Source organism: Tursiops truncatus, chromosome 7 (assembly GCF_011762595.2).
Source record: "Tursiops truncatus isolate mTurTru1 chromosome 7, mTurTru1.mat.Y, whole genome shotgun sequence".
Classification (NCBI taxonomy): Eukaryota; Metazoa; Chordata; class Mammalia; order Artiodactyla; family Delphinidae; genus Tursiops; species Tursiops truncatus.
In genome coordinates this window covers 29,384,639-29,400,969 of record NC_047040.1, presented here as the reverse complement: position 1 = coordinate 29,400,969, position 16,331 = coordinate 29,384,639, and the positions used below count along the sequence as shown (strand labels likewise).

Here is a 16,331-nt window from a genome sequence, read left to right as displayed (position 1 = left end):
ACACCCGTGCAACCTTTCTTCCGAAGATCTCAAACTATTTAGACAAAAGTACATGTGCGTGCACACACACACACACACACACACACACACACACACCATTATTCACATGAGTAGGGAGGAACAGAATCACTAATAGGCTACTTGGCTTTGAAGTGAAATCTGAATGTGGACGTTTAAAATATTCTGGGAATTAGAGTCGAACAAAATGATGAACCACACTTAGGAGGAACCTGTCTAGGTCTTCCTATATCACAGCTATGAAGCCCCTACCTAGTTCCCACTTCTAGTTAAGAAGAGGCTAAAGTCTTAGGCTTTTACTTTTATTGGATGAAAGTGGGTTAAATGGGCTTCTTTCCTTGTGAAGCAAATATAGGAACTGGAGAGATCAGCAGATTAGGTAGGCAGTATAGAATAGGTGCCAGGTATTAGTAAACGCACATGGAAGAACTTTCCTTGTGCACCAACAGAGCGATAACTTTTTTTTTTTTTGCGGTATGCCCCCCCCCCACCCCGACTACTGTGGCCTCTCCCGCCGTGGAGCACAGGTTCCGGACGCGCAGGCCCAGCGGCCACGGCCCATGGGCCCAGCCGCTCCGCGGCACGCGGGATCCTCCCGGACCAGGGCACGAACCCGCGTCCCCCGCATCGGCAGGCGGACTCCCAACCACTGCGCCACCAGGGAAGCCCGAGCGATAGCTTTTGTTAGAGTTCCTAACACAGTGCTTTGCACACAGTATGTGACAAAACAACTTTGTTGATTTGTTGGTCAACTTTGTTGATGAAACTATTAAAAAGAAGTTAATTTTTAGTGTGTCAGTTCTTCTAAAGGAGTTAGGCATCAGTATGATGGTATAATAGTTATTTTCAAATTTAATATATTTCTATTAAATCCCTTTTAGGTGAACCATTAACTTTAAATGCCTACTAATACTTTGGTTTCTCTTCTTATGAAAAGAACTGCCACCTGGCCAACAGTGTAAGACTGAATAAATAGATACAGTACTTCTGTCCCTACTTCCCTTTATTACTCTTCATCCTTATTAAGGGGTGAGGAAATTGTCCTTTCCTAGCTCTATTTTCTCACCCTGGCTTCTTCCTGTCCCCTTGCTCCCTCTTGCCCAGGGAAAGAAGAGCGACTTAACTGGTGGGAAGGAGCTGGGCACGGCTACATAGTCCTTTCCTCCCTTTTTTGGGTGAGATCCACCTCCCTACAGGAAGGGCACATTTTCTCTCCTTGTTCTCAGTTGTGCAGTGGCAGCCCTTGTGGGTGTGGGTGGGTTGGGGGAGGGTGTTGGTGATCCCATGTTGTCTGTGCCTTGGTGGGTAAGTCTGGCTAACTTAGGCGGCAGCATTAGCAGGCCCACTGGATTCTCAGCTGATCCTCTCCTCCAGTGTAGCAACACTAAAATTGAAGGTGATATTTTGATCCCTATTTCACCTGTGTCACTCTCTCATTTGATTTTAAACTTGGATGGGTACCACTTCACACCCTCTAGTATGGCTACAACCAAAACCATGGACAATAGCAAGTGCAGACAAGGATCTGGAGAACTGGAGCCCTCATATACTGTGGATGGGAAAGGAAAATGGTGGATCTGCTCTGGAAAATAGTTCGGCAGGTCCTCAAGAATTTAAGCATAGAATTATCTTGTGACCCAGCAATTCTACATCTCGGTATATATCCAAGTGAATTGAAAATGTTATGTCCAAGAAAAAATTTGTACATGGATGTTTATAGCAGTGTTATTCATAATAGCCAAAAAATGGAAACAAACCGAATGTCCATCAGTTGGTGAATATATAAACAGAATGTGGTATATTATTCAGCTATAAAAAGGAATGAAGTACTGATTGATACATGCTACAACATGAATGAATCTTATAAATATTACGCTAAATGAAAGAAATTAGTTCCAAAGGACCACATATTTTGTGGTTCCATTTATTTGAAATGTCCAGAGTAGGGAAATTCATAGAGACTGAAAGTACATTAGTGGTTGCCAGGGGCTGGGGGAGGTTAGGGAGGTATAAGGAGGAATGGGGAATGACTGCTAATGGGCAAAGGATTTCCTTTTGAGGTAATGAAAATATCCTGGAATTAGAAAGTGGTGATTGTTACACAACCCTGTTTTAATATACTAAAAACCACTGAATTATACTCTATAAAAGAGCATCTCAAAATAAAAAACTTCTCAAGTAGGTAATGGGAGTTTATTTACCCACTGTCTCAACAAACATAAATCCTCTGGTCCTTTCAGATTGGTCTTGTCACTTAGGCTCATGAAGAAGCCATTCTTATTTATCTATTAAACAGATATTGATTTCACTCACTCTGATCTAGTCGCTGATCTAGGAGCTGGATGTACATTAGTGAACCAAGCAGACAAAAATCCCTGTCCTTGTGGGTTCTATATTCTATTCTCGCCTTTGTTCTTTTGTCCTTTTAATCACGTCGCCCTCCTAGAATGTTTTTTATGCTTTCCTTATCAAATCATTACCATGGTTCAGCTCAAGCTCACTTCGTGCATGAAGGCTTCTTGGCAGGGACTGTTGTCAGAGGGAATGGGCTTCTGTGGGCAAGGCTCCTGACTGGGAGGCTAAAAAAATTCCCCAGGAAATCAAGAGAGCAGACCACACTGGCTCCTCACAAAGCTATTTTAAATTTGAATAGTGTGATTTGTGTGAACTATTAAAAATGTATGTAGCATTAAAATATATATAGTACAGCCAAACTTCTCATACCTGAACCTGTTTTTCCCCTTGAGTTTAATGAAGGTAAATAATTAAACAGGTGTTGAGTTCTCAAGTTGTCCAATTCTCTGAAATGTTTTTTGTATCCTTTTTCTGTAGTATTCAAATTCAGGTACATGTGTCCCATTATCGATTTTTTTTTTTTTTTTTTGCGGTACGCGGGCCTCTCCCTGCTGTGGCCTCTCCCGTTGCGGAGCACAGGCTCCGGACGCGCAGGCTCAGCGGCCATGGCTCACGGGCCCAGCCGCTCCGCAGTATGTGGGATCTTCCCGGACCGGGGCACCAACTTTAAAAATTTATTTTTAGCTGTGCTGGGTCTTTGTTGATGCACGTGGGCTTTCTCTAGTTGTGCTGAGCGGGGGCTACTCTTCGTTGCAGTGCACAGACTTCTCATTACAGTGGCTTCTCTTATTGTGGAGCGCGGGCTCTAGGCACGTGGGCTTCAGTAGTTGTGGCACATGGGCTCAGTAGTTGTGGCTCGCGGGCTCTCGAGCACAGGCTCAGTAGTTGTGGTGCACGGGCTTAGTTGCTCCGCGGCATGTGGGCTCTTCCTGGACCAGGGCTTGAACCCATGTCCCCTGCATTGGCAGGTGGATTCTTAACCACTGTGCCACCAAGGAAGCCCATAGATTTTTAAAAACATTTCTTTTTTTGCAAGCAGCCCAATGATTTATTAAATAGATTGATATATCATGCTGGTTGACAAGTTTGAAGTATTTAAAAATATGCATATAGAATAATCACTTGAGTATAGTGTCAGAGTTTTTAATTACCATATTCAGAACCTGGAATATCATAATATACACATTTGTGAGATGTGGCCTGTGGAGTTTCTTTTCAAATGTTTATCCAGATGTACAGGAGTTGATTGAAAACATCAGTGCCTGGTCACCATGAATGCCCAGGTTTATGAGGGTTTCTTAAGCAATGAAGATAATAAGAATTGGCTGATTGAACTTTACTGAAGCAGATGAGATAATTAAACAGACACAAAGGTGGGACAATTTTAAAATAAATTATATTGAAACGATAGATTCTGTTTCCAATAGGTTCTATTTAAAATGAGTAAAATCAAAGGGGAAGGTGGAGGAATATGGGGTTAAAATATACACAGTACTATATATAAAATAGATAACCAACAAGGACCTACTGTATTATAGCACAAGGAACTATACTCAATATCTTGTAATAACCTATAATGTAAAAGAATCTAAAAAAGAATATAGATAGATAAACTGAATCACTTTGCTGTATACCTGAAACTAACACAACATTGTAAGTCAACTATATTCCAATTTTAAAAGAAGAACAAAAAAAAGTGAAAAAAATAAAGTGAGTAGAATCAAATCATTTCTGTCATTCAGTCAATAATACCAGGGAGCCAAATCTTTTTTTCCCTCACGAAGTTATCACTAGACTCACAGAGCTGTTACTCATCTGATTAGGAAATGTGTTAAAGGGTGCACACGACTTCGGTGTTTCATTACTTGCGGGAGTTGCCTGATGGTTTCCAATGGGGTTGTTTGAGCATTACCTGGCTTGTGGGATCTTATGTGGAAGTGGTGGGCTGAGAAAGTTGGGGAGCACACTTGCTAGGATTTTTAAGTTCCTTTGACTACCCAGTAATCTTCATTTATTAGATGTTCCATTTTTGTTGACTATAAGTAACTGACTGACAGTTTTTAATCTGAAAACGCTGATGCCCATGGAGGCACACATAGACTTGTGTCATGTGCTGAGTGAGCCCTTTGTGGTTCTCCTGTCTGCCGTTTGCCTAGTAACAGATCTGTGATCCGCTCATAAGTGGTGATCTCGAAGGGTCTGGCCAGCACTCTTGAACTGTCTGAGGCCTTCCTGATTGGAGAAAGAAACACTGGAGCCTGAAGTTGTGGGATGTAGTTTGGCTTTTTGCTGTCTTTGGCAGAGCCTTTTAGCACTTTGTGAGTGTCTTCCTATTTGTGCATAGAGATAGCAGTTACAGTGAGACAGTGAGTGTTCCAGATAGCTAGCTCCTTGGGTGGAGACACCCCCAGAGCTGACTACTCAGTGTCTTCGTTAACGAGGCCCTCTGCAAGGGGCCCTTCTGCAGTGACCCGCTCCTGTCATCCTGATATCCAAGAGGGAATACGTCTTCTTAACGGGGATTTATTTAATATGAAATACCCGAAGATGTTACTTTGTAGTGGTGTTAACAAAATGCTGCATAATCCGGAGAGTTGCCAAACAGTATTTTTCTGGTAATGCTTTCTCAAACACTTGGTATAAATTTAGCAATAAGAAACTCAGAAAATCCTCTAATGCTACTAATACTAACACTAAATTAGAACTGCCAAATTGCTTATAGTGCTTAATATAATCCCACAATTTAGATACTAAAGCTTTCTTATGATAAACATCAGGGATTGGATGTTACCACAAATATCATTTAAAGTCGAGAAAATATGGTGATCCACAACCAGATATACAGTGAACCAAACAGTTCCCTTCAGATAATATTCTGCCTTAACTCAAACAGGTACCAATGACCTTTATACTGAGAGAGCATCAACCTTCAGCAAGTGAATGAAACTGAAATCTAGGAAAGGACTTGGAAATATTTTCTGGGGGGAAAAAGATTGTTTGTAGGAAAATCTAAAAAACAGAGCTCTTCTTAGAAAGGCCAAATAAATATGACAGTGTTTGCTGTGTACTTCTAACAATCTCCTGACCTAAGATAGCCTTTTGGTGTGACACAAGGTGCTAAATAACTGGTTTGATGGAATTTACAGTTACCTATGGTTGTTTTTAGAATCATGGGAAGAGTCTGAAATTTAATTGCCGAGTATCGACCTGGATTCTCAAATTACTGAAAGGTGTGATACCATTTGTGCTTATAAGTTCCAGAGTTGAAAATGCAGATAGAACTTGGCATATTATATAGAAGTCATTACTTATATACAGAGTTGCTCTTTGAGAACGGAAAAGCAATCCTTTACAAAATAGTAAAAATATTAGAATACCAATTTTAGAAACCAACATTGAAAGTGTGTATTATAGTTACTAAAAGGAAACAAACTGAGTTGGTTGGGGAGTGGTGATTTGATGTGTGGGTGACCCCCTCTAGGCACTTAAGTAGCCTCTGAGGCTATTGTAATACACTTTAATAAGCAGTGATCAAGATAAATGTAAATCATTAATAAAAAGTCAAAGTCAGTATTCTCTTTAAGGAATTTGTGATTAACATATACACACTACTGTATATAAAATAGGTAACCAACAAGGACCTGCTGTATGGCACAGGGAACTATATTCAATATTTTGTAATTACCTATATGGGAAAAGAATCTGAAAAAAATGAGATATATATGTATGTATAACTGAATCCCTTTGCGATACACCTGAAACTAACACAACATTGTAAATCAACTATACTTCAATATAAAATAAATAAATAAATAAAAGAAAACAAAGAGGAAGCTTCTGGTTAGGCAATGTGGATTCAGTGCTTATATTTATCTCAATTTCCTGATAATAAGCCACGCAAATAACAGTTAAGGAATTTTAAAAAGGGTGTAAACAAGGATAAAGACAAGAGAAGAGATGACAGCTGACCAGAGGTGTCTGTAAAATTGTAGGTGATAGAAAGCGGATGGATGAGGGTTTTTTCTTGCTTTGCTAAGTTCCACTGGGACAAAACCAAGCAGAACAAAGCCAGCTTGTGTCTCTGCACCCAGAAAGCCCCAGGAATCGAAGGTGCCAGAAAACAGAAAGATTGGTTGAAAGTCTACATAGAGAAGGTACTAAATTCCTGATCTTCTCCTTACCCCAGATAGACAGGCAGCCATTCCTTCTCTACTCTGGTAGAAGAGCTCAGCTTGTAGAGAAAAATGGAAAGGAGGGGGGTTATCAGAGAAATAATAGAAGTTTCCCCGAACTGAAGTGCATGCATTTTCCTTTTACTTTCCGGTGTACAGCAAAGTGATTCAGTTACATATATTATACATATATCCATTCTTTTTCAGATTCTTTTCCCATATAGATGATTACAGAATATTGGGTAGAGTGCATTTTCTGGATTCAAAGGTGCCACAGAGTGCCCAGTGCAATCAGTAAGCAAAGTCCCCACTGAGGCACATCCTGAGATTTTGTGAAAACGGGTGTGAATAGAATTTCCTACAGTCTTCTTGAAAGGGGAAAAATAGATTGTATAGACAGCGTCAACAATTAGAATAATTTCCAGTTCTCAACAGCAACATTAGAAGCTTGAAGACTGTGCACAATTCCTTTGAAATGCTGAGAGAAAATAATTGTCTATCTAAAATTCTCTACCCACCCACAAGATCAATCTAGGGTGAAGATAGGAAAAGGGGTTTTCAAACATGCAAATTCTCATCAAATTTATCTTCTACAAACACTTTTCAACAAATTACCAGGGGATGTATACCTCCAGGAAAGGGGGCCATGAATGGAGAAGACATGGGATCTAGGATTCAATACAGAAAGGGGACAAAGGAGTTCCCAGGATGATGCTACAGATAAGTCCTGTAAAGCAGCTGTGCATCAGGCCCGGCAGGAGGGTGAAGCAAGAGGGGTGTCTCCAGGAACAAAACGATGTGATAAATTACCTGATGTGCTTGACCATACTTAGAAGAGTTATAGATAATGTTTTAGATAACAGGGTCTATGTACGTGCTAAATACATGGAAAACCAAAGAAGAAAATAAAAGTTCTCGAAAAAATTTAAAATGGAGCAAAAAAGACAATGTAGAGTGGCATTGTGGCACAGCTATGAACAATATGTGCATAGTCATAACACAAACACTAAATATCAATTTGACCAAAAGTCTGTGATGTGTGTTGGAATGTATGGGGGGCGAGAGGGGATTTCAAGATTCTATATTAGGAAGGTAATTTCTAAAGTGAAATAAATCAGGACATAACAGTATAAATATTCCATTCAGAAATACATCGGTGGGCTTCCCTGGTGGCGCAGTGGTTGAGAGTCCGCCTGCCGATGCAGGGGACACGGGTTCGTGTCCCGGTCTGGGAGGATCCCACATGCCGCGGAGCGGCTGGGCCCGTGAGCCATGGCCGCTGAGCCTGTGCATCCGGAGCCTGTGTTCACAACGGGAGAGGCCACAACAGTGAGAGGCCCGCGTACCACAAAAAAAAAAAAAAAAAAAAAAAAAAAGAAATACATTGGTAAACAACAGAAGAAACAGCTAAAAGTGTTAAAAATGTGTCGGTGGTGAGGGAAAGCGACAGGAAACTGCTGTGTTTTTTAAAACAGTCCTCGCAGTTACTATTTGCCTTTGAAAACTAAGTTCGTATATTATTTCTAAAAAAATTTAAAAAACTGATTTTAAAGGGTAAGAAAGCAAATCCCCAAGCTTTGTGTAGTTTTCCATAAAAAAATGATTCTAAACAGCACCTTTGGGGGCCTCTCCTCAGTGATGTAGAAGACCTTATTCCCTAACAATATCTGGTAAGTGTCTACTCCCTCACATGCTTAGGAAAGGTATATAAGTTGTTCCAGTTGCATTGGTGTCCTATTCCTCTGTTAAAGGCTTTTCTCCTTCGTTACATTGAATATACACCTGCTTCTTATAGAAAAGTTGAAAAATTGCCTAGTGCTCTTTGAGATTTCCTATCAAACAGGAGGAGTTTCTAGGATCATCCTTGCCTTTCTTTTTGCTTTACAGAATCATCCCAAAGAGTGAATCGTGATGGAGAAAGCATAATTTGTCAATGAAATCTTCTTCTGCATTGCAGGGTGGAGAGCACTGTTATTACCATGGAAACATCAGAGGTATCAAGGACTCCAGGGTGGCTCTGTCGACCTGCAATGGACTTCAGTATGTGGGACTGTCATTGGGAGAATGAACTTGGTTTCACCCATTCACCCTTTCCATCTTGTCTTTCATAGTTATTTTAGTGACTCTTCTGTACCAGTCCTGGGTTAGAGAGTGGATGTGGAGTCATGAACAAGGAGGGCAAAGTCCCTGCTCTCTTAACACATAGAGTTTGCCGGTGATATAGAGATTAAACAAATGATTGTACAGATTATTATTTAATTGCCATTTTGGTGGGTACTGTGAAGGGGAAGGACAGGGACTTTTGGGATGACCGACCCTAGTCCAGAAAGGTTTCCCAGAGGTATCCCCCAGAGGAACTATCACTCAGCATAACCTAAGGATAAGCAGGAGGTGACCACGCAAGGGTGGGGTTCGAAAGAGAGGAGCCCATGCTTCGGCTTTCAGGAAGGCTCTTAAGAAACATCTGTAGGTGCCTTTTAGACTTGAACACAGTAACACTTCATGTAAAGGTTTTTTGTGGCCATGTGATGAAAGGGATCTTGAAAATCCTATCTCCACACTTTATAAAAAATCCTGTCTCTTAAATGCGATTTTCAACACAGAGTCTTAATGGAAATTCGCAACTTGCAAGCGTAAAGATACTTCTGTTTGCCTCTTCAGAATCAGGTGGTTTTAGCTTTTCTTATACATGAAGAACCTGTCTGTTTTCTCACAGATGATATTGGATTTGCGTAACAAATTTGTGCTAGTTGTACATGGTTCTGTAATAATAACTTGAGATACTGGAACAGCATGAATAGTTCTATCCCAGTTTACTCTTCTTATCTGTCCATTTAATTTCAAAACTAATTATGCCAGGTATAATGTGTATGCTCTTGGCATACACTTTTTACAGTCTGTAGCCTATACGCTGTCTAGTGCAGTGGTGGGACCACAGGGTGATTCCATGCAGGTATGTGAATTTGATTTGGGACAGTATAAAGGTATTTATTCAGATACACTCTTTATCTTTAAAGACATACTATGTTTGCTATATTTGTTAACTCTCTCCTCCTGTGGTTTCTTTTCACAGTGGCATGTTTGAAGATAATACCTCTGTGTATATGATAGAACCACTGGAGCTGGTTCATGATGAGGTGAGTCTGACTGTGACATCAGTTTCCTTATGGTTTCCTTTTCCTTACTTTTCCAGCATCTTTGTTTTTGAGCAATAAAGAGACAATCCGGTAGATTTCAAAGTGTGTTTATCTATAGCACCTTATTTCACACTTGGACTGATACCATGAGTTTTGAAGCTTAAGTTACACATCCCAGGTCACATACCAGTAAGGCATGGTAAGAGGCATCAAACCTAGGTTTTCTAAAGCTAAGACCAGTTCTTTCCAGTCTACTGAAAGCAGAGAGGATGCTCTATTTTGTACTGACCACCTTGTTTTCCTTTAAGCTAGCTTTTATTCTCACGGTCTTTAGATAATTGTATGACTGTAAGCAAGTACATAACTTTTGTGAGTCTAAGAATCTTCAGTGGGGAAATCTGTGGGGTGAACTATGATTATATTATACAATATTTAGTTTTCTTTTGAGATAGGGGAGAAAATAATGTTAGGAGTCATGTACAGGCCAGCAACCTAGATAAGAAATCAAGAAGGCATTATGCTGAGTGAAATAAATCAGCCAGGGAAAAACAAATACTGTATAATTTCACTCACATGTAGAATCTAAAAAAACTGAACTCACGTAAACAGAGAATAGATTACTGGTTACCAGAGGCCAGTGGGGGAAATGAGTGAAGGTGGTCAAAAGGTACAAACTTCCAGTTATAAGATAAATTCTGGGGATGTAATGTACAACATGTAACTATCGTTAACAATACAGTATTGTATATTTGAAAGCTGCTAAGAGAATAGATTTTAAACGTTCTCATCACAAGTAAAAAATGTGTAACTATGGGAGGTGGAGGTGATGGATGTTAGCTAAACTTATTGTGGTGATTATTGTGTAATATATACATATATCAAATCATTATGTTGTACACTTTAAATGTATCCAATGCTATATTTCAATAAGATCTCCAATAAAACTGGAAAAAAAGTAAATCATGTACTCTAACCATGTTGCTCACTAATAGAAGGCAACCAAATTTAATATTAAATATATATATTAAAAAATATTGTAATGAAGGCTTTCTACATACTGGGTAGTATTTTAGGTGCTGGGGATACAGTGGTGAACAAAATAGACACAGAGCCTGAGCCTAGTAGGGCTTGCTATCTACAGGGGCAGAGACAGGAATAAATAGGTGAATAAGTAATTGCATATGGTATGTTATATAGTGCATGCTAAGGAGAAAAAATGAAGCCAGGAAAGTGGAGAGGAGAGTTAAAATTTATATTTTAACACACAGTAAGGTGGTGAGTTTTGAATGAAGACCCTCGGGAAATTAGGGGGCTGGAAAAGCATTGCAGGAGAAGAGCAAATGCAAAGGCCCTGAGGCAGGAGTATTCCCAGTGTGTTCTAGGAACTGTGAGGAACCCAACTAGGTTGGAGAGGAGCAGACAGGGGAGAATGGTAGGAGGTGAAGGCACTAAGATGTAACAGTAGGGGAGTCATATCAGTGAAAAGAACTGCTAATGGGAAAAGAATATTTTGAAAGTGATAGAGTCAGGATATTGCAATCATTGATGGGGAGCAGAAAATGTTTTGTTTTGTTTTGTTTTGTTTTTGCGGGCCTCTCACCGTTGTGGCCCGGAGCACAGGCTCGAGACGCGCAGGCTCAGCGGCCATGGCTCATGGGCCCAGCCGCTCCGCGGCATGTGGGATCTTCCTGGACTGGGGCACGAACCCGTGTCCCCTGCATCGGCAGGCGGACTCTCAACCACTGCGCCACCAGGGAAGCCCTTGTTTTTTTTTTTTAATCTTTAGAGATTTCAAATGTAGACAAAATAATTTTGAGACAGGAAATAGTCATTCAGGCTATTGACAAGAACAGTTGACAAACGTTTATTTTCTTTATGTTGCTGTGCATGTGTGAATATGGGGTAATTTCAAATTTGAGGCAGGAAAGTCATTAAGTTTTAAATGTTTTATGTTTGAATAAACCAGTATTATTTTTCAACTAGTAATTATAAAAATTACCAGATAATGAAGGCCATCCCACCTAGATAAAGACATTTTGATTACGTAAAATATTTTTCCCCTACTCCAATTGTAGGTAGATAACCTGTACACAGCAAAATTATTTGACTCATGAAGCAAAAAATTGACTTTGATTTCTGGCATTGATTAATGGCCCTGTGACTCTAAAACAAAACAAAGCAAAACAAAAACAAAGAACAAAACAAAAAACCCAAAATAACAACTCCCTAAGCCTTGAGTTTTTAAATAGGTAAAATGAGATACTTTTTCATTACATCCCTAGTAGGGCAATTTTACACATTTGATGAATTAATAAATATATGTGACTATGTCTATTAAACTCTTGAAGAGATTTATAAACTGTTACTATCATAATGTTTAAAGCATTGCTTTTGCATTGTTAAACACATAATCATATTCTTTAGGAGCTGATTGTTATATACTTCATGACTTTTCTTTTTTGCCTTCCTTTTTTACTGCCTGCCTTTCATTCATGATGTAATGATTACATAATCATGTAATGATTTATCCTCATTTTCATAATGGGTAGAGGGAAAGGAGCACTGCTTGAAACTTTAAATTAGTCAGTTTTTAAAATTATGTTGCTAGTTGTGAGTTTCATCACTCTATGTATCTTTCTTTTCACCTGATACCAGAATTAAGAGTTTAGTCTACTTGAATTTAGATTTTTTTAAAAAATACAGTCCATGAAAAAACAAAACTTTTATTTATTTATTTAGACTGTGTTGGGTCTTCGTTGCCGTACGCGGGTTTTCTCTAGTTGCGGCGAGCGGGGGCTACTCTTCGTTTTGGTGCGCGGGCTTCTCATTGTGGTGGCTTCTCTTGTTGCGGAGCACGGGCTCCAGGTGCACGGGCTTCAGTAGTTGTGGTGCACGGGGTTAGTTGCTCTACGGCATGTGGAATCTTCCCGGTCCAGGGCTCGAACCTGTGTCTCCTGCATTGGCAGGCGGATTCTTAACCACTGTGTCACCAGGGAAGTCTGAATTTAGATGTTTGATGTTTAGTTTATTATTATTATTAATTTTAATATGCTTTATAATAAATCCAGTAATATGGATCAAGTATTTATAGTAAGAATTCATGTTATTTCTCAAGTAATAAATAAAGAGCAAAACTTTTCATTATTGTAAGTCTTCTATGTAATCTATTAAGAACACTTTTTAAAATAACTTTTCTGATTATAAAACACTGTAAGGAATTTGGAAAAGCAAATTAAGCAAATACTTAACCAAATAGTAATTATCCATTATCCCATCCCCCAGAGATAACTTCTCCTCACCTTTCAGTGTACATTCTTCCAGTTTTTCAATGTTATGTTCCCATATTTTCAAAAATAAATTAGATCATTATTTTGTAATATAATTTTAACTCAACAGTGTATCTCTCTGAGCCTCAATATTTTAATTTGTAAAATGGGAATAAAATATGCACTGTATGGAGTTCTCGTGAGGATTAAATTGGCTGGCACACACTATGCACTCAGTAATGGAAGCTAATAGTAGTGATGGAAATAAGACTTTTCTAAAAGTATAGTATCTAGGGCAGAGGATATGAATATTTTCAAGATTGTTGATAGAATTGCTAAATTTCTCTCTGAACTATGCTACCAATTTACTCCTACCAGCAGCGTGAAAGTGTTTTGCCTTGCAACTATAATTGACTAGAGTTATCATAATTTTTAAACCTTTGCCAACTTGATGTCAGTAATTGGTATATCTTTTTATTTGCATTTTGAAGGAGTGTTCAAGTAGTATTTACCTTTTAAAAAATATATTCATTGCCCATTTGTATTTTTTTCTTGTGAATTTCCTATTCATGGCTTTGAAGAAAGCCAAAGTTTAAGAGTAGCTAATGAAACTATGCTTTTATCTAAACTGGGGCAACTGGATGATGCTCTATTTTATTTAAAATTCAAGTTTCAATAAACCATCTACTTTTCATTTTTGATAACTAACACATCAGCATATAAGTGTTTCCATTTTAGGAAAGATGTTATAGAAAGTGCTAACACTGTTCCATAGAGGTGTGATCACATCTTGCTTTTTAATTGACTACAATTGTTTTTGTTTCAGAAAAGCACAGGTCGACCACACATCATTGAGAAAACCTTGGCAGGACAATATTCTAAGCAAATGAAGAATCTCAGTAAGTTTTAATTAAAGAAGCCACTCTATTTTATGTACTAGAGGCTTGACTTGGAGCTCAGTTGCGCATGCAGGCTTGTTGGGAAATGGAGTAGGTTTGAGATCTGGAGTGAGCAGTGTGGGTGGGCAGTGGCGTGAACTGTGGCTTTAATGTAATGAAGCATGGAGAGTCATTTCTGATGGAAAGACTGAAATATGAAGCCCAGAAGTAAAGCTGTGTTAGGAACTGGAGAGTGTGGCCAGATTTAACAGAGTGATTTACAGGGAGGTCCATCCTTAGATTTTCCTGGAAGTTTGCTGCTCTTTAACCAGCTTGGAGTGTCTTATGCTCTTGTCCTGTGGCATCTCAAGCATGCTGATGTGGCAAAAGCTTCTTCTGGATTATTGGAGTATGTGATGTTACTTCTGTATATTAATACCTAAAATCTTTAGTAATTTATGCAAAAGCTTATGCCAGACATTATTTTTAATTCTAAACTGAATTAAGCATAGTAGAATTCTTCTAAATTTTCAGATATCCAGGGTCAGGTGGTTGTAGATGAAATACGCATACTCCAAGGAGTCTTGAATAGCTCGTAAAGTTTTTCATGAGGTTCGGAAGAAAATTATACCTTTAAATTATATTAATATTTGTGACTAAACATGTGAAATATTTAATGATTGGTGTGCTTTTTTCACCTTAGTTTATTTTGATTTTGAGATGACAAATGCTATCAGTGCTACTTTTCCTTCATATATTTTTAAAACATTCTCCCATCGAAATGCAGTCAAACATAAATTTGGGTATTTTTTTTCTTTTGCACAGGTATGGAAAGCAGTGACCAGTGGCCCTTCCTATCTGAATTACAGTGGTTGAAAAGGAGAAGGAAGAGAGCAGTGAATGTGAGTGTGGCGTTGAGTCGTAGGCCGGGCTCTTTCACTCAAATTGTGTGCCTGTCATCACACTGTGGCTAAGTGTACCTAAAACGGTTTAGATTTGGGCAATTTCCTCTTACAAACAAAACCCAAAACAAAAATACCCTATGACTTGAGTCTTATGGGCATGGTGCTTTTTATTCAGCTTTCCCTGTAAGTGATACAAACTGATTTTGATGTTCTATGAACCCTGAAGGCATCTGAAGAATGTATTGTTTTCAAAGCATTTTTCTTATGAAAATTGCAGTGCATTTTTTCTGTTGAAAGTAGAGCAGGCTTTTTATTTGTTTATTTTTTTCTGGTATGACTTATCATATAAAATGATCTACTAACAAAAAAGTAGGGGAAGAGTTAGGTTTTGAAATGTTGACTAATCATGCCTATTTGTATTTCTTTTCAAATTAAAAACAGTTATACCACACTTTGAAGCTGGATGTGTTTTTCTGAACAGAATAAATCTCTTTGACCATTAGTATCATGATAGTTACTAAATAAGAATCATGTAATTATATAATCAACAACTGTCATAGAGCTCCCATGTATTGATAAATGTATAGGGGCTTTGTAACTGAAATTATCTTCCTAGTCTATTTCATAATAGATTAGAAAGCTGTAATGATGGGGACTGTTTAGTAATTACATGGTGAATGCTATGTAACCGAAAATTAATTCCATGGCATATAGATTACATGGTAATTTGCTAGATAACTTAATGAGTAATTATTCTGAAAATTGCACACTTTAGATAATGTTTTGCTGAATGTACTTTTGTGAAAAAATTAGACCACCAGCCATCAAAAACTTGGTTGTAGGTCAAATCATCCTCTTTTATGAGCCTGTCTTTGTATTATGGTGATTATGGAAACAACTTTTTTTAACTTAGAGATCTCTTTTTGCTTACTCTTGAAGATGCAGTTGGTAATAAGTTTTATATAGGCTATTGATGTTTCACTACAGCCCGCCCCTATCAAATACAACTGATCAATGCTCATGTACTCTTCCAACTATGAAAAAGGAATAAAAGTCCAAACGACAGCTAAAATCCTTAGCCCTTGCTCTTAAAGGATTATCTAGTAGTAATCAAAATTTAGAAGAATTCAGAATATTGTAACTGTCAACATTTGTTCCTTTGAGAAGTTGTGTGGTTAAGAATTAATACATTATTATGAGAACTTCACTCCACTGAATTAAGGTTTCTATATGATTACATTGGTACCTGTTCCAGATGTACTGTGCTATTCTAATTAAAGTTTTGTGCAGTTTTTCTTTGAAGTTTTGAGTAGATGTGAATATTTTTATCGTATCCTAATGCCAAAGAAATTGAGATTTATTTATTTTAACAGAATTACACTGAAAATTTTTCTCTAGAATATTTTTACATATAAAAATCAAATAAAAACAACATGAGCTCTCTCTATCTGGATGAATACTTTAATGATAATTAAATACAGTTCTTTTCTGAATACTTGTATGTTTACCCACACTTTACAGTCACTATTTTTTTCATTTCCCTGACCAAGTTTCTTTGAGGATGTTCATAAAGTGAGCAGCAAAGAGTTCTTCTGAAATT

At 38.2% G+C, this 16,331-nt stretch overlaps 1 protein-coding gene across 1 annotated transcript in view; it reads left to right on the top strand.

Moving 5' to 3' along the window:
* Positions 1 to 16,331, top strand: part of ADAM23 (ADAM metallopeptidase domain 23) — a 150,405-nt gene that overhangs the window by 90,836 nt on the left and 43,238 nt on the right. Inside the window, exons 5-8 of the mRNA XM_073807353.1 lie at positions 8,503 to 8,585; positions 9,619 to 9,682; positions 13,775 to 13,847; positions 14,652 to 14,728. Coding sequence (XP_073663454.1) covers positions 8,503 to 8,585; positions 9,619 to 9,682; positions 13,775 to 13,847; positions 14,652 to 14,728 — 297 coding nt within the window. The remainder of the gene's footprint in view (positions 1 to 8,502; positions 8,586 to 9,618; positions 9,683 to 13,774; positions 13,848 to 14,651; positions 14,729 to 16,331) is intronic.